General features: G+C 43.9%; 1 protein-coding gene across 7 annotated transcripts in view; it reads right to left on the bottom strand.

Moving 5' to 3' along the window:
- dnah3 (dynein axonemal heavy chain 3) overlaps positions 1-20,000 on the bottom strand; it is a 53,415-nt gene that overhangs the window by 17,816 nt on the left and 15,599 nt on the right. For all 7 annotated transcript variants that reach the window (XM_081696338.1, XM_081696336.1, XM_081696337.1 and 4 more), the window contains 19 exons: positions 19,683-19,862; positions 17,601-17,737; positions 16,301-16,502; positions 15,897-15,989; positions 14,420-14,530; positions 13,945-14,059; positions 12,905-13,103; positions 12,132-12,240; positions 11,413-11,526; positions 10,845-11,021; positions 10,623-10,714; positions 8,394-8,613; positions 5,015-5,149; positions 4,662-4,773; positions 2,729-2,970; positions 2,197-2,297; positions 1,876-1,981; positions 1,548-1,677; positions 720-956 (listed from right to left, as the gene is read on the bottom strand). In XM_081696338.1, the coding sequence (XP_081552464.1) occupies positions 720-956; positions 1,548-1,677; positions 1,876-1,981; positions 2,197-2,297; positions 2,729-2,970; positions 4,662-4,773; positions 5,015-5,149; positions 8,394-8,613; positions 10,623-10,714; positions 10,845-11,021; positions 11,413-11,526; positions 12,132-12,240; positions 12,905-13,103; positions 13,945-14,059; positions 14,420-14,530; positions 15,897-15,989; positions 16,301-16,502; positions 17,601-17,737; positions 19,683-19,862 (2,812 nt within the window). The remainder of the gene's footprint in view (positions 1-719; positions 957-1,547; positions 1,678-1,875; positions 1,982-2,196; positions 2,298-2,728; positions 2,971-4,661; positions 4,774-5,014; positions 5,150-8,393; positions 8,614-10,622; positions 10,715-10,844; positions 11,022-11,412; positions 11,527-12,131; positions 12,241-12,904; positions 13,104-13,944; positions 14,060-14,419; positions 14,531-15,896; positions 15,990-16,300; positions 16,503-17,600; positions 17,738-19,682; positions 19,863-20,000) is intronic.

Here is a 20,000-nt window from a genome sequence, read left to right as displayed (position 1 = left end):
TAAAAAAGAAAACTAAAAATAAAGCTTAAAGCATGAACTAAAAATTAAAAAAGAAAACTAAAAATAAAGCTTAAAGTATAAACTAAATGTCCAGATAGAGTCTAAATATCAGGACGAACTGAACTCTGGACTATAAAGTGTGTGTGATGTTTTTGCACCCATATCACACATCAATATATTTCTTTTATCCATCAAACCTTGATTTTTATATTTGTAATTCATTTATTTATTAAAATAATGTAGTTTATATAAAAGTAAACACAGCTCTAAAGGTAAGACCACCTTCTTATGTTAAAGAATAATGAAAACAAGTAGAGACTTCAGCATGACCTGGTGATGTACTGAAATGACCTGGTGATGTACAGAAATGACCTGGTGATGTACTGAAATGACCTGGTGATGTACTGAAATGACCTGGTGATGTACTGAAATGACTTGGTGATATACAGAAATGACCTGGTGATGTACAGAAATGACCTGGTGATGTACCGAAATGACCTGGTGATATACTGAAATGATAATGAAACTTTGCACAGTTCATACATTTATTTAATTATGACTTTTCGTGTTGGTTTGGAAATTAAGGTTATGTTTAGGGCTAGGATTAAAAAATTAAGAAACAACCTAAAAACAAGACCTGTGTGTTTGTGTGTGTGTGTGTGTGTGTGTGTGTGTGTGTGTGTGTGTGTGTGTGTGTGTGTGTGTGTGTGTGTGTGTACCTCTCTCAGGAAAGACATTATTCTTGGTGAGTTTGACACTTCTCGGTCGTGGGTGTTCCTCCATGGTTCCTGTCAGTAGGTTCCGGTAGAAAACGTCAAACTTCTTCCTGCTGTCCCCATTAATGGTCCCACCCACAGTCCACACCACAGCCAATAGGAACAGACCCTGCAGCCACATGGTCATCTGCTGACTGGACATAGACTCCACCCCATCCTTCCCTGATGCCGCAATCTCATCTATACACACACACACACACACACACACACACACACACATACTTTAAACATCTCAGTGCATGTATGGGGGTCAGGTTAGTCTCTCCTCACTCTGCCAATGAGGGTGAAGATCAGATTCTGAGATGATCAAGGAGGAACCATTGTTGCTGAGCCCAGTATAGTGTGGACGTAAGACACCATTGGGTTGGAATCTGATCTTGTGACAGTACACCAAGCTTTAATCATGGCCAACTGTGAGCTCAGTTCTGGCAGAATTTCTTTGTGAGTGCTGCTTCTTACTGTGGACACCTGGGTCTGGATCCCCCAGCCCTGTGACCCATACGAGCAGAGTGGCTGGAGGCCAGGCTTGGAGTCGTATCCTGAATTCAGAGCTCCTGCGCAGATGCTGTTGAGGGACCGATCATCTCACATCCCGCACTGCAATTAACTGGCGTTCTTGTATATATTTTTATGCATTTTAATGAAATAGTAACATAACATTTTTTGGGGACCTGTGCAAGTGAACATGGCTGTGGTGCTCCCCGCACACCTAAAAGACCCAAAGCGGCCCAGTTCAGACAGTTTGGTTCATTTTATTTCTGGACCACATACCCAGCAGGCAGGAGTACAGTCTCATGAGGCTGTGGGCCAGGTGAATGGGCGAGGTCTGGACCAGGAAACAGCAGCCATGGGTTACGAAATCCAAACACGGCTGCACAAGCCACTCAAACAGATCCACAATCTACAATACACACACACACACACACACACATATAAACACACAAGCAACCATGCCCATGTGGGTATGTGGACACAGACACACTCTTGTGAAATATATATACATCACATCCCAGCATTGGGCTCACACTGCGAATCGTAATAAAATAACACCACACAAACAAGTGATGTGCTTGTGTGTGTGTGTGTTTGTGTTTCTCACTAGTTCCCGATGTTCAGGGCCCAGACTCTCTGGTAGTGTGTCCATGTAGGACAGTCTGAGAGGAGTCCAGCCCAGCTGATGGGGCTCCATGTAGATCATCCCACACCTACACACACACACACACACACACACACCTGTGTTACCTGCTGACAGTGGCTGGAGAAGCCTGTGTGTGTGTGTGTGTGTGTGTGTGTGTGTGTGTGTGTGTGTGTGTGTGTGTGTGTGTGTGTGTGTGTGTGCATGTGTGTATGTGTGTGTGTGTATTTATGTGTGTGTGTGTATGTGTATATGTGTGTGTGTGTGTGTGTGTGTGTGTGTTACCTGCTGACAGTGGCTGGAGAGGCCTGCTCCAGGTCAGCTGGCTCAAAAATCAAACTCATCTTAGCACTCATCTGGATGATCTCACCGCTCATCAGACACAACTACAAAACACAGGTATCGGTGATTAAAACAACTCAACTGTCATCTGACATAACAATTCTGGTGACTAAAACCATCCAACAAAAACATCATCACAGGCATCGATGAATTAAACAACTTACTGCTTCTCAGGCATTTTGTGCTAAAAAACCTAAAACCCAAATGTGTGACTATTTTGTCTGGCAGGTTTCTGTGGTCGTGATATGTAGTGCGTTGATACAGGATGTCATGTTGTTCTTCCAGATTCCCGCAGGTTCCTTAATTACCCTGTAGGTTCTTTTTATGGGAGCAGTTTACTGAGGCTCAGAGCTGAGCAGATGGAGTCTGAACAGGCATCCTGTAAGTCTGTCTGTGTTTAGCGCTACACAGGGTTAGGGTTAGGGTTAGCTCTACACAGGGTTAGGGTGAGGAAGTTACAAACACAGTGTCTTGCCTTCTTGTTGTCGTCCAGGACGGTGTTCATGTTCTCGATCCAGACAGCATCGATAGGCCCGTCGAACACGATCCACTGCCGCTTGTCCGACATGCTCTGAGCCTGCTCCCGAAACGTGGTTGCTAGGACACCATCCGTCCACTCGTGACTCACAGGGTCAAAGCAGCCGTACAGCTGACCCATGGTGATCGCCTTCGGGTTAATGATACGGAAATGTACGGCAAACTCCTCTACCACACCCCCTGTACACACACACACACACACACACACACACACACACACACACACACACGTACGCATGCACACATAGGCACGTGCACACATAGGCCCACATAGATAAGCATGGCTGCACAGATTTTACTGAATTTGCCAAGTCTAAATCTGTGAACTGTAAATCTGTAAACTGTAAATCTAACTCAAATGATTAATTAAATCTATACACAACAGAATAATGGTTTTGTGTAATTTATGTTTAGTGCATACAATTTTACATTTAATCAATTTATGTATATGAATTTATAATGTGCATAGTGGAGACAAATATCTACAATAATAAAATGTCTATTCTATTCTATTCTATTCCAGAAATGTTCATAACAAAGCTGGTCACTAATCACAAACTGTCTGACTGATCAACTGAGAGAGGCCTTTGAGACCCTTGAGGTCTGTCAGACTCACCCTCAGAGAGTATCAGACTCAACCCTGTAGAGGTCTGTCAGACTCACCCTCAGAGAGTATCAGACTCAACCCTGTAGAGGTCTGTCAGACTCACCCTCAGAGTATCAGACTCAACCCTGTAGAGGTCTATCAGACTCACCCTCAGAGAGTATCAGACTCAACCCTGTAGAGGTCTATCAGTCACCCTCAGAGAGTTTTATCAGACTCAACCCTGTAGAGGTCTATCAGAGTCACCCTCAGAGAGTATCAGACTCAACCCTGTAGAGGTTTGTCAGACTCACCCTCAGAGAGTATCAGACTCAACCCTGTAGAGGTCTATCAGACTCACCCTCAGAGAGTATCAGACTAAACCCTATAGAGGTCTATCAGACTCACCCTCAGAGAGTATCAGACTTAACCCTTTAGAGGTCTATCAGAGTCACCCTCAGAGTTTTATCAGACTCAACCCTGTAGAGGTCGATCAGACTCACCCTCAGAGAGTATCAGACTCAACCCTGTAGAGGTCTGTCAGACTCACCCTCAGAGTTTGATCAGACTCAACCCTGTAGAGGTCTATCAGAGTCACCCTGTAGAGTATCAGACTCAACCCTGTAGAGGTCTATCAGTCACCCCCGTAGAGTACAGACTCAACCCTGTAGAGGTCTATCAGAGTCACCCTGTAGAGTATCAGACTCAACCCTGTATAGGTCTATCAGAGTCACCTTCGTAGAGTATCAGACTCAACCCTGTAGAGGTCTATCAGTCACCCCCGTAGAGTACAGACTCAACCCTGTAGAGGTCTATCAGACATCACCCTCGCTGAGTATCAGACTCAACACTGTAGAGCTCTATCAGAGTCATCCTCAGAGAGTTTTATCAGACTCACCCTGTAGAGGTCTATCAGACTCATCCTCAGAGAGTTTATCAGACTCCACAGATGTCTACCAGACTCACCCTCAGAGTATCAGATTCACCCCTGTTGAGGTCTATCAGATTAACTCTCATAGAGTATCAGACACCCCTTCACTGATGTATAACAGATTAACCCCCAGAGATTATCAGACTCACTCTCTTAGTGGTCTACCAGACTCACCCTCATAGAGTATCAAACACCCTCATTAAGGTCTATCAGATTAACCCTCAGATATTATCAGACTCACCTTCAGAGATTATAAAACTCACCTTCACTGAGGTCTACCAGATTCATCATCAGACATTATCAGACTCACTCTCACTGAGGACTATCAGATTCTCCCTCAGAGATGATCAGACTCACCCTCATAGAGATCTTTCAGAGCTCCTGCCAGAGCTTTATAGGCGGACGTCTTCCCTCCCAACGGCTCCCCGACAATCATAAACCCATGTCTCACCACCATCATCTCATACACCTACACACACACACACACACACACATTCAAATATAGACACACACACACACACACACACACACACACACACACACTCACACACACACACATTCAAATATAGACACACACATATATAAAAATACACAATGAATTTTGGGATACAGAGATGGAAGTGTAGGCTGCATGTATGGGTGGGTGGTTGTGTGGATTTATGGATGGTCGGGTGGATGTATGGATGGGTGAGTGGATGTATGGAGTGTACCTGTATAATCTTGCTAATGAACCAGGGTGTAGGTTGGAGTTGAAGTTTGGTGATGTTCTCCTTCAGAGCTTTCAGTAGTAGCTCATAATCTGGATTAGGCAGCACCACTCCGGGGAACAGATCTGATATTATACCCTGTTACCCCCCCCCCCCACACACACACACAGTGAATGTTCTGTACATAGAGGGATACTACTAAATCAACACCTTACACATGCATCTGCACACCTAAAACTTTATACACACACTGTACACCTAACACCTTACACACACACTGTACACCTAACACCTTTCACATACCTTTACACCTAACACCTTACACACATGCCTGTACACCTAACACCTTACACACACACACACTGTACACCTAACACCTTACACACACACACACACACACACACACACACACACACACACACACACACACTGTACACCTAACACCTTACACACACGCCTGTACACCTAACACCTTATACACACGACTGTACACCTAACACCTTACACACGCCTGTACACACTAACACCTCACACACACGCCTGTACACCTAACACCTTACACACACGCCTGTACACCTAACACCTTATACACACGACTGTACACCTAACACCTTACACACGCCTGTACACCTAACACCTTACACACACGCCTGTACACCTAACACCTTACACACACGCCTGTACACCTAACACCTTACACATGCCTGTACACCTAACACCTTACACACACACTGTACACCTAACACCTTACACACGCCTGTACACACTAACACCTTACACACACGCCTGTACACCTAACACCTTACACATGCCTGTACACACTAACACCTTACACACACACCTAATGCCTTACACACATGCCTGTACACCTAACACCTTACACACGCCTGTACACACTAACACCTTACACACGCCTGTACACACTAACACCTTACACACACGCCTGTACACCTAACACCTTACACACACGCCTGTACACCTAACACCTTACACACGCCTGTACACATTAACACCTTACACACACCTAACACCTTACACACACACTGTACACCTAACACCTTACACACATATACACACACTGTACACCTAACACCTTACACACGCCTGTACACCTAACACCTTACACATGCCTGTACACCTAACACCTTACACACACTGTACACCTAACACCTTATACACACGACTGTACACCTAACACCTTACACACGCCTGTACACCTAACACCTTACACACACGCCTGTACACCTAACACCTTACACACACGCCTGTATACCTAACACCTTACACACGCCTGTACACCTAACACCTTACACATGCCTGTACACCTAACACCTTACACACACACTGTACACCTAACACCTTACACACGCCTGTACACACTAACACCTTACACACACGCCTGTACACCTAACACCTTACACATGCCTGTACACACTAACACCTTACACACACACCTAATGCCTTACACACATGCCTGTACACCTAACACCTTACACACGCCTGTACACACTAACACCTTACACACACGCCTGTACACCTAACACCTTACACACACGCCTGTACACCTAACACCTTACACACACACGCCTGTACACCTAACACCTTACACACACGCCTGTACACCTAACACCTTACACACGCCTGTACACATTAACACCTTACACACACCTAACACCTTACACACACACTGTACACCTAACACCTTACACACATATACACACACTGTACACCTAACACCTTACACACGCCTGTACACCTAACACCTTACACATGCCTGTACACCTAACACCTTACACACACACTGTACACCTAACACCTTATACACACGCCTGTACACCTAACACCTTACACACACGCCTGTACACCTAACACCTTACACACACGCCTGTACACCTAACACCTTACACACGCCTGTACACCTAACACCTTACACATGCCTGTACACCTAACACCTTACACACACGCCTGTACACCTAACACCTTACACATGCCTGTACACACTAACACCTTACACACACACCTAATGCCTTACACACATGCCTGTACACCTAACACCTTACACACGCCTGTACACACTAACACCTTACACACGCCTGTACACACTAACACCTTACACACACGCCTGTACACCTAACACCTTACACACACACGCCTGTACACCTAACACCTTACACACACGCCTGTACACCTAACACCTTACACACACGCCTGTACACCTAACACCTTATACACACGACTGTACACCTAACACCTTACACACGCCTGTACACACTAACACCTCACACACACGCCTGTACACCTAACACCTTACACACACGCCTGTACACCTAACACCTTATACACACGACTGTACACCTAACACCTTACACACGCCTGTACACCTAACACCTTACACACACGCCTGTACACCTAACACCTTACACACGCCTGTACAACTAACACCTTACACATGCCTGTACACCTAACACCTTACACACACACTGTACACCTAACACCTTACACACGCCTGTACACACTAACACCTTACACACACGCCTGTACACCTAACACCTTACACATGCCTGTACACACTAACACCTTACACACACACCTAATGCCTTACACACATGCCTGTACACCTAACACCTTACACACGCCTGTACACACTAACACCTTACACACGCCTGTACACACTAACACCTTACACACACGCCTGTACACCTAACACCTTACACACACGCCTGTACACCTAACACCTTACACACACACGCCTGTACACCTAACACCTTACACACACGCCTGTACACCTAACACCTTACACACACCTAACACCTTACACACACACTGTACACCTAACACCTTACACACACATACACACACTGTACACCTAACACCTTACACACGCCTGTACACCTAACACCTTACACATGCCTGTACACCTAACACCTTACACACACACTGTACACCTAACACCTTACACACGCCTGTACACACTAACACCTTACACACACGCCTGTACACCTAACACCTTACACATGCCTGTACACCTAACACCTTACACATGCCTGTACACACTAACACCTTACACACACGCCTGTACACCTAACACCTTACACACGCCTGTACACACTAACACCTTACACACACGCCTGTACACCTAACACCTTACACACACCTGTACAGTATAGTCATGTCCTTCACAGCATGCAGGGCTATGTGAGGTTAGGGATTAGCTGTGGAACTGGGAGACTACACCTTGAGTACATTTAGGATGTTCTTTTAATGAAACACTCGTAATGGGTTGTGGTTTTCCTCTAGCAGTACCTAACACACACACACACACACACACACACACACACACACACACACACACACACACACACACACACACACACACACACACCTGAAAGAGGGGCACGTCCTGTGTGAGGAACTTGGCCATGTTGATGTCCATGAGGGCTCTGAGGAGCAGAACACTCTCATCCTGCAGTGGGTACTTTAGTTTGAGGGTCCCCGCTGCGGTCAGGACCGATTTGACGGCGCGCATGCCGTAGTCATAGTGGTGCTGAGAGGACAGCTGTTCCGAACACAGCCGGTATGTTGCCACAATCTTCTGCGCCAGGCTGCCAGAGCAACCACAAACAACACGGCTAAACCAGAGTCCCACACCCCAGCTGACCCAGACGACCCCAGCCCTGCTCTGCACAGGGGTGCACTGTCCAGTTCAAACACACCTGAGCTCACACCTGCAAACACACCTACAGGCTGGTGAGCTGAATGTGTGTTACAGCAAACACTGAAATAAGCGCTGCTCATTCAAACAGGTCAGAGGGTGAACTTAGGTATAATAACAACACTACATTAGCTTGATAGCTCATTTTGTTAGAAATTAAAGTTTACTGAAGTTCATTAAAAACTTATTTCCTTGGTTTTTAGAAATGAACACAATATCCTGTGTTCCAGACACTCCAGAATAGAGGTGCGTGAGGTATTGAAAGATTTCAGTACTACAATTTAGCAAATGATTTGATTCTGTAACATTCGATGCTTTCAATACTGAATATATCCTGAGGAATTGAGTTACTGTTCTGGATAAGTGAAAGACTATGACAGGTTAGTAAAGATAAAGACTATGACAGGTTAGCAGAGATAAAGACTATGACAGCTTAGTAAAGATAAAGACTATGACAGGTTAGTAAAGATAAAGACTATGACAGGTTAGCAGAGATAAAGACTATGACAGCTTAGTAAAGATAAAGACTATGACAGGTTAGTAAAGATAAAAACTGACAGGTTAGCAAAGATAAAGACTGACAGGTTAGCAGAGATAAAGACTATGACAGGTTAAAAAAGATAAAGACTTTGACAGGTTAGCAAAGATAAAGACTGACAGGTTAGCAGAGATAAAGACTATGACAGGTTAGCAGAGATAAAGACTATGACAGGTTAGCAGAGATAAAGACTATAACAGGTTAGTAAAGATAAAGACTATGACAGGTTAGCAGAGATAAAGACTATGACAGGTTAGTAAAGATAAAGACTGACAGGTTAGCAGAGATAAAGACTGACAGGTTAGCAGAGATAAAGACTATGACAGGTTAGTAAAGATAAAGACTATGACAGGTTAGCAGAGATAAAGACTATAACAGGTTAGTAAAGATAAAGACTACGTCGAGGTTTCTTAAGTGATGAGTGAAATGTTCTGTTGAGAATTTGACCATTTTAAATTGTCAAAAGCTAATTACATGTTCCCATGTGAGCTCACCATACGCCTGTGTTTGTGTTTTCATCATGTGGGGTAATTTAAACTGTTAAACATTCATGCTGAAAACAGTTTGGTGTACAGTTTAATCCAAAATTATGAATGTTCTTCTTACTCTTTATTTTTCTTACTCAGAATTCAACTTCATACAGTCAGGCAGACACACACAGTAAGACTCCACCAAAGTCTAAACAGGCTACACAGACGTCCGTGGAAAGTGAGACTGGTAGAAGACCACATCGACACACTGGTTTTCATAGCTAAGAAGAAAGTTTGAAGTATTTACTTTACTATGTAGTCACTTTATTTATTTAGCAAGATTTCATTTAAAAAAACATTTTTTTCTGTGTTCAGTCCAGTAAACACTTTATGTTCAGACAATGGAAGGAGTTCATATTTTTGTGGGGTTTTCATGCCAAGGTATCGTCTCAGTGTCTAGAATTATGATACCACACATGGTCTCATGACAAGTCTACTTGAGAAGCCAAGTCTGAGCTGTAATATCTGCTCCACCTCATTACACTCTTACAATATTTACACCACATATTGTACTACTAATAACTACTGTTTTTAATTTTAAAACAGAGTCAGTACGTCACTTAATGATGACATATTGTTGATACATTGTATCACTATCAATGTAAGAAAACCTCAAATCTCTGAAGCAGTAATTTTAGAAAAAAAGTAAAACATCTGAACATCTAGCAGTACACCCAGAAGATTTTACTCCAACTAATTTTGTATGAATTCTGTTGGTTATGAAATACTACCAACATGTAAGGCAGCTGAATTATTCAAATGTGTTACAACATGAAATAATAGCGGGACAAGTGTGTTGATGGTCTGACTGATCGCAGAGCGATCAGGTACCTCGGTGACTGTATGAAGCCCATGGAATAGAGTGAGATCTCTCCTATCAGTCCATAGTCTGGTACCATCATGGCTACGGTACGAAACAGGGCCTGCGTACCCACACACACACACACACACACACACACACACACACACACACACATCAGTTGTCAACAGTAAGATGTTCTTTATGTTGTTAAAATGTTTCACTGTAAGATGTGTGTGTGTGTGTGTGTGTACTTTAAGGTTATCAGGCAGCTCTGCTCGGCCAGCATATCCTGGGTTCATGGTGATAAATACGCAGCAGGTGGGGTTCAGTGACAGCTCCGTCCCCTCAAATAGAAAACGCTTCAGGTTCTGTGCGATGGCCTGCTGGATACTTAACACCTGCTGGGCCACGACTGACAATACCTCCACCTGACACCCACCCCGTGAGAGAGAGAGAGAGAGAGAGAGAGAGAGAGAGAGAGAGAGAGAGAGAGTGTGTAACACACAGAGAGCCAGGGAACCCAGGTGTAGCTCCTGGGTGTGGTTATGGTGTAGAAGTGGTGTTGTAAGGGTATAGCTCCTGTGTGTGGTTAGGGTGTAGCTGCTGGGTGTGATTATGGTGTAGAAGGGGTGTTGTAAGGGTATAGCTCCTAGTTGTGGTTAGGGTGTAGCTCCTGGGTGTGATTATGGTGTAGAAGGGGTGTTGTAAGGGTATAGCTCCTGGGTGTGGTTAGGGTGTAGCTCCTGGGTGTGGTTATGGTGTAGAAAGGGTGTTGTAAGGGTGTAGCTCCTGGGTGTGGTTAGGGTGTGGGTTACCAACCTCAATCCGGTTGAACTCATCGAAGCAGGCCCACGCCCCAGACTGGGCCAAACCCTTAAAGAACTTACTCATCGCTTTATAATCCAGTCCATCTGAACAGTTAAACACCACACACTACACACACACACACACACACACACACACACACATACAGGTTTACAGAGGGGTAAAGGAATTTCGATTTTTTTTTCCCCCACATTTAATGTTATATCTTAATGCAAACCTATCAAAACTGTTTATATTTGTGTGTGTGGGTGTGTGAGTGTGAGTGTAAGTGTGTGTGAGTGAGTGTGTGAGTGTGTGAGTGTGTGTGTGTGTGGGTGCGAGTGTGAGTGTGTGAGTGTGTGAGTGTGTGTGGGAGTGTGTGAGTGTAAGTGTGTGTGAGTGAGTGTGTGAGTGTGTGTGTGTTTGTGTGTGTGTGTGTGTGAGTGTGTGAGTGTGTGTGTGTGTGGGTGCGAGTGTGAGTGTGAGTGTGTGTGAGTGAGTGTGTGTGTGGGGGAGGGGTGAGTGTGTGTGAGTGAGTGTGTGAGTGTTTTTGTGTGTGTGTGTGTGTGTGTGTGTGTGTGAGTGTGTGTATGTGAGTGTGTGTGTGTGTGTGTGTGTGTGTGTGTGTGTGTGAGTGTGAGTGTGTGTGTGTGTGTGTGTGTGTGAGTGTGTGTGTGTGAGTGTGTGTGTCTGTGTGTGTGTGTGTGAGTGTGTGTGTGTGTGTGTGTGTGTACTTGTTTAGCGATGGCCTTGGCCAGGTCTTTGGTCGTTTCTGTTTTTCCAGTTCCTGCAGGTCCTTCCGGAGCTCCACCCAGATTGAGTTTCAGAGCTCCCATTAGAGTCCTGTGGGATTTACGTTTACATTTACAGCATTTAGCAGACGCTCTTATCCAGAGTGGCTTACAAAAGTGCTTTGTCATTTACTCATAGAATATATCCTAGTACAGTACAGTAGATTAGAGTCCAACAAAACAATGAACTAGAATACTGTAGAATACAGGGATGGATGCTGATACCTAGAAGTACAAAATACACATAAGCTCTATAACAGACGATATCTATATCAAACGATAAGTCCTATAACAAACAATATCAGACAATAAATACTAGAGTTTCAGTTCCTCAATATAGGAGCAGGGTAAGTGGTCATTTAAATATTGTCCAGACAGCCAGTGGAAATTCGTTCCACCATCTGGGAGCAGGAGAGAATCGTCTCCATGCTTGTCTCCATGAGATGTGAAGGATGGGGTTTCAAGCCAAGCCATAGTTGAGGTTCAAAGTGCTCAAGGTATGGATCGGGCTTTGACCATTGTCAATGTAATCATATCTGTGTTACAAACACAACCGTGTATAGCATGCCTGAGTGTGTGTGTGTACATGTACATTTTGTGTACGTGTGTGTGTGAGTGGGGTGTGTAGCATATGTGTGTGTGTGTGTGTGTGTGTACATGTCCCTGTGTGTACATGTGTGAGTGTACACGCTTGTGTGTGTGTGTGTGTGTGTAACCTGTAGCAGCGGTCAGTGAGTGGGGTAATGACCAGGCGTGGTGAGTTCCCCAGGTACTCGTATCCATAGGTGACCTGGGTGGAGATCATCCTCACTACCACCTGCTCCTCCTCCCAGTAATATCGCAGCTGCGACACCCACTGGAAGTCGTTCAGCGACGACACGCCATCCTGCGATAGCTTTGCCACCACATCGCGTGCTGCCCAACCCAAAGAGAAAAGGTCATGACTGATGCAATCCGTGAAAAGGTCTGCTGTTGTCTGATGCAATCCGTAATATATAATTAGTTCACTAGGGAATGAGCTAGTGAAACAGGCCAGCAGTTTCAGATTACATGTTACATAAAACATATTAAATGTTACATATTACAGATGACATATTATATATTACACATGACACATTACATATTAAATATTAAGATATCAACCTAGCAACAGTTGTACTGGTATTATAGATATCACTGCACACTGATATCAGTGCAATGTGACACAGCACATATCAGCTACGCAGAAACACATAAGGCAAAACTTAAGTGAGCAACACATTAGCCATGCCAAGAGTTACATGACATCATAAAGGTGAGTGAGTGAGTGGATGGGTGAGTGGGTGGGTGAGTGAGTGAGTGGATGAGTGAGTGAGTGAGTGAATGGGTGGGTGGGTGGGTTGGTGAGTGAGCGAGTGAATGGGTGGGTGGGTGAGTCAGTGAGTGGGTGGGTGAGTCAGTGAGTGGGTGGGTGAGTCAGTGAGTGAGTGAGTGGGTTGGTGACTGAGTGGGTGAGTGGGTGAGTGGGTGAGTGGGTGAGTGGGTGGGTGGGTGGGTATCATGCAGGATAAAATTGGGGAGACAGTGGACATTATATATAATAGACATTATAGGGAATCATGTGAGGGTCAAGGGTGAAGTCAAAAGTCATTGTTACTATGCACATCAATGACAGTGAAGTCACTGTTACCACTCATGTCAGTGATGTCATCGTTACCATGCACATCAATGACAGTGAAGTCACTGTTACCACTCATGTCAGTGATGTCATCGTTACCATGCACATCAATGACAGTAAGAGCTCCAAGAGTCATCCGGGCCCCTCCTGACAGTTTCCCTCTAACCAGCTCAACAATGTCTGCAATCTGAGCGTTACACTGCTCCATGTATGCCTGTAACACACACACACACACACACACGTGAATGAACCTTCATTCAATGTCAAACTGTGTGTGTGTGTGTGTGTGTGCGTGTGTGTATGTTTGTGTGTGCGTGTGCGTGTGCGTGTGTGTGTGTGTGTGTGTGTGTGTGTGTGTGTGTGTGTGTGTGTGTGTGCGTGTGTGTATGTTTGTGTGTGCGTGTGTGTGTGTGTGTGTGTGTGTGTGTGTGTGTGTGTGTGTGTGTGTGTGTGTGTGTGTGTGTGCGTGTGTGTATGTTTGTGTGTGCGTGTGCGTGTGTGTGTGTGTGTGTGTGTGTGTGTGTGTGTGTGTGTGTATGTTTGTGTGTGCGTGTGCGGGTGTGTGTGCCCCCACCGGTAGTGTGTTATTCTGTATAGCATGAGACACTTCACTGGTCCAAAAAATGGAAGAAGCACAAATGACAACCTGACCAGGCCACTGCAACACCCATTTCTTTCTAGGAACCTGAAACACACACACACACTTTTATGAAACAGGTTATTTACATTTATTCTTAATGAAACACACTTTCTTTTTATTCCAGTTATTTCAGAGTGATTAGTTTTACATAGAGAATAAAAAGTAGAACTGCATACTCAGTAATGTGTGTAGAGACCTGCCCTGCACAGTGAGTAGAGACCTACTCAGTCTTTAAAGTGTGTAGAGACCTGCCCTGCATGGTGAGTAGAAACCAACTCAGTCTATAAAGTGTGTAAGAGATCTGCCCTGCACTCTAAAGTGTATAAAAATGTCAGTAATGTGCGTAGAGACCTGCTGAGTCTTTAAAGCATTTAGAGACCTGGAGACCTGCTGTGTGTAATGTGTGTATATAAGGTGTGTAGTGAGGTGTGTAGTGAGCTGTGCAGTGTGTAATGAGGTGTGTAGTGTGTTGTGTGGTGTGAAGTGAGGTGCTTAGTGTGTAATGTGTGTATATAAGGTATGTAGTGTGTGAGAATATGTAGTAAGGTGTGTAATGAGATGTGTAGTGTGTAATGTGTATATAAGGTGTGTAGTGAGTAAGGTGTGTACAGTGAAGTGATGTGTGTAGATTAGGTGTATAGTGAGGTGCGTAGTGTATATTGAGGTGTGTAGTCTGTGTATAAGTGTGTAGTGTGTATGTATAGTGTGTAGTGTGTGTATATAAGGCATGTTGTGTGTGTATAAGTGTGTAGTGTGTGTATATAAAGTGTGTTGTGTGTTTATAAGTGTGTAGTGCGTGTATATAAAGTGTGTAGTGTGTATAAGTGTGTAGTGTGGGTATATGGCGTGTAGTGTGTGTATATCAGGTGTGTAGTGTGTGTGTATAAGTGTGTAGTGTGTGTATAAGTGTGTAGCGTGTGTATATCAGGTGTGTAGTGTGTGTATAAGTGAGTAGTGTGCGTATATCAGGTGTGTAGTGTGTGTATAAGTGAGTAGTGTGCGTATATCAGGTGTGTAGTGTGTGTATAAGTGAGTAGTGTGCGTATATCAGGTGTGTAGTGTGTGTATAAGTGAGTAGTGTGCGTATATCAGGTGTGTAGTGTGTGTATAAGTGAGTAGTGTGCGTATATCAGGTGTGTAGTGTGTGTATAAGTGAGTAGTGTGCGTATATCAGGTGTGTAGTGTGTGTATAAGTGAGTAGTGTGCGTATATCAGGTGTGTAGTGTGTGTATAAGTGAGTAGTGTGCGTATATCAGGTGTGTAGTGTGTGTATAAGTGAGTAGTGTGCGTATATCAAGTGTGTAGTGTGTGTATAAGTGAGTAGTGTGTGTATATCAAGTGTGTAGTGTGTGTATAAGTGAGTAGTGTGTGTATATCAGGTGTGTAGTGTGTGTATAAGTGAGTAGTGTACCTGAGGGTACTGCTCTGCTCCCTGTTGTATGACATCTCTCACACTAGTCAGCATCATGTTCTCCACTTGCAGAAGCCATTTCTCCACCATGCCCTGCCATACAAAGAACCCAACATGACACACACACACACACACACACACACACACACACACACACACACACACACACACACAGCCACACACAGAAGCACATTCACTCACTTCACAGCTAAGCTTTGAAACACACAGAGTACCAGACTGGAAGAGCTAACTAATGAGATCTACTTGGTTTAATTAGTTCTGCTTGGATGTGTTTACATCTACCCAATGTGATTAGTTCTGATGTGTGTGATTAATTCTACTCTGTGTGATGAGTCCTATTTGGTATGATTCGTTCTGCATGGTTTTGCGCGTCTGTTGTTTGCCTTGGCCTTGGCCGGGTAAATGGTGCCAGAGAAGGGGACCGTCTCTTTCTCTGAGCTGATCATGCCCGTGATCTCCAGGTCGGGGGAGAAGTCTAGCTTAGCGATGCCCTCAAAACACTTCTTCAGGTGGGGCTGCACGCGTAGGGGGTCCTTGGTTTCGGACAGGATCTCTAACAGCTCATCGTTAGACAAGAAGAAGAATCTATACAGAGAACGTGACAGAGTGATATAGAAAGATAAAGCAAGTGAGACAGAGTGACAGGGAGAGATAGAGAATGAGAAAGAGTGCTAATGAAGGATTTGAACAGATGTTTAAAAAGATCGTTTCATTTTTAAATGAAGATAAATTCCTATATTCCAAGATAACACATTGGTAAGTGAAATGTTTTTTCAGATGTTTCAGGATGGCACATGGGATAGCTTCATCTTGTGTGTGTGTGGGGGTGGGGTCATCCTGAAAACCTGTGATTATCCTTTAATTAACCTATGATTACCATGTGATTAACCTGTGTTTATCCTGTGATTATCCTTTAATTAACCTATGATTACCATGTGATTAACCTGTGATTATCCTGTGATTATCCTTTAATTAACCTATGATTACCATGTGATTAACCTGTGATTATCCTTTAATTAACCTATGATTACCATGTGATTAACCTGCGATTATCCTGTGATTATCCTTTAATTAACCTATTATTACCAGGTGATTAACCTGTGATTATCCTGTGATTATCCTTTAATTAACCCATGATTACCATGTGATTAACCTGTGATTATCCTTTAATTAACCCATGATTACCATGTGATTAACCTGTGATTATCCTGTGATTATCCTTTAATTAACCTATGATTACCATGTGATTAACCTGTGATTATCCTGTAATTATCCTGGCCTAGTTGTGCAGTCATTCAGGAACTGTCTAAATGTCCTTCAGTTGTGTTTGTATTTGAGAGTCTTGGTGATGTAAACAGATTGGTCATCAGGGGGTTTCAAATTCTTGGATTCACAAACAACTCGCGAAATATTGTTCCATATGTCATAAAGATCTACACCTGGAGGAAAAGGTATTTAGTTCTCTATAAAGGTTTCCACTCTGGACTGTCCTGTTAACTGTTGTGTGTGTGTGTGTGCTGTTGCTGACATGATCACTTGGTTAAACCTCACAGGGCAATTCATGTATTTGATAAGATTTGAGTCTTTTAAACATGTATTTTTAACTGTAGACTTAAATAAAGAAGTTAATGCGTGTGTGTGTGTGTGTGTGTGTGTGTGTGTGTGTGTGTGTGTGTGTTTTACCTCGGGAAGAAGAGTCTCTTCTGTTCCAGGTATGTATTGAGGCCTCGCTGAATGTCTTCCAAGTGGATGTTTGACTCCTGCAGACGACTCAAAATGTTGGGCTGCTCTGTAACCACCGGCACACGTGTGTCTTTCAGCTGAACACACACACACACACACACACACACACGGGTGTGTAGACCCACAGGCACATGACACGGATTCAATTACAACTATAATAAATGTATAAAATAATGATTATTGCTATCACATAAACTGCTTTGTATATACACTGTACACAATTATTAGGCAAGAGAGTATTTTGACCATATCATTTTTATGCATATTTTCCAACTCCAAGTTGTATAAAGCCAAATGCTTATTGTATTTAAGCACATCAGGTGATGTGTATTTGTGTGATGTGGGAGGGTGTGGCCTAAGCAGATCAACACCCTATATCAAGGTGTGCAGAATTATTAGGCAGCTTTTTTTCATCAGGCAAAATGGACCAAAAAAGAGATTTGACTGACTCTGAAAAGTCAAAAAATTTAAAAAGCCTTTCAGAGGGATGCAGCACTCTTAAAATTGCTAAGATATTGGGGCGTGTTTACAGAACCCTCAAACATTTTCTTGCACATAAACAGGGTCGCAAGAAACAGGAAAAACAATGCAAATGAACTGGCAAAGATTTGAGAAGACTCAAACATGAAGCGACCAGGAACCCGTTATCCTCCAGTGCTGTCATATTCTAGAATTGCAACCTACCTGGAGTGTTCAGCACTCGGAGACAAGGCCAAGGTACAGCAGGCTGAAAATCCAACCACCACAGAGCAAGACACACAAGGTGAAACGTCAAGGCCAGTTTTTCAAAGGTTTCATGGACTGATGAGTGACTCTTGATGGCCAGATGGATGGACCCGTGGCTGGATCAGTAACGTGGACAGAGCTCCACTTCCACTCAGACACCAGCAAGGTGGAGGGGGTTACTGCTATGGCCTGCTATTATTATTAAAGATGGACCTTTCGGGTTGAAGATGGACTCAAAATGGAGAGATGGACTCCCAAACCTGCCAGTTTTTAGAAGACACTTTCTTCAAGCAGTGGTACAGGTAAAAGTCTGCATCTTTCAAGAAGACCATGATGTTTATGCAGGACAATGCTCCATCGCATACATCGACATGCTCCACTGTGTGGTTGGCCAGTAAAGACTTTAAATGTGAAAGAATAATGACATGCCCCCTTCCTCCCCTGACCTGAACCCACCCGAGAGCTTGTAGATTGTGAGTTGTTAATTATTCTCACTTTAACAGATGAAAATAAAGAAGTGAAACAAGTTTTCATTTAATTGCATATTAACTCCGAGCTGCACAGTAATAGTTGCCCAATAATTCTGCGCACAGATACTCTCCTACGAAAGCCAAAACCTCACTTTTACTTTGTTAAATATTCATGTTTGAGGTTTATTAACATTTTGGATTGATCAAGAGCACTGTAGTTGTTCAATAATAAAATGAATCCTCAAAAATACAACTTGCCTAATAACTGTGCACATTGTAATCTCAACATTACTGTAATCTTAATAATTACTGTAAACCAGACACACACAGACACACACATGACACACACACACATCTACACACACACACACACACACACACACACACACACACACACACACACATCTACAGACACACACACAGACACACACACGACACACACATCTACACACACACACACACACACACACACACACACACACACACACACACACACATCTACACACACACACACATCTACACACACACACACACACACATCTATAGACACACACACACACACACACACACATCTACAGACACACACACACAAACACATCTACAGACACACACACACACACACACACACACACACACACACATCTACACACACACACACACACACACACACACACACACACACACACACACATCTACACACACACACACATCTACACACACACACACACACACATCTATAGACACACACACACACACACACACATCTACAGACACACACACACAAACACATCTACAGACACACACACACACACACACACACACACACCGCTTCACTGATAAAGTCCCTCCAGTAACTGTCCACTATGGTGAACTTGCGGCCCTCTTCGGGCATCTGGGTGATGATGTCCTCTGAGCTGAAGATGGGCTCCAAGTAGAGCCAGGTGGCCTGACACTTCAGCATGGCATCCAGGATGTCCTGGACCCGAAGGAGCTTCTCCTCCCAGAGCTGAGAGAGAGAGGGAAGGTTAAAGGGCGAGAGGGATGTGGGGATGGGGTGTATCTGTGGGGTTCAGTCTGCTCTGTCTGCAGTGTGTCGTTCACTCAGTCATGCGACTTTCACACACATCCAAACATCCTCACATGC

The sequence above is a fragment of the Electrophorus electricus genome, chromosome 14 (assembly GCF_041902795.1).
Source record: "Electrophorus electricus isolate QZ-2024a chromosome 14, ASM4190279v1, whole genome shotgun sequence".
NCBI lineage: Eukaryota > Metazoa > Chordata > Actinopteri > Gymnotiformes > Gymnotidae > Electrophorus > Electrophorus electricus.
Note: the sequence above shows the minus strand (reverse complement) of the source record. Positions and strands in the feature narration are given on the sequence as shown.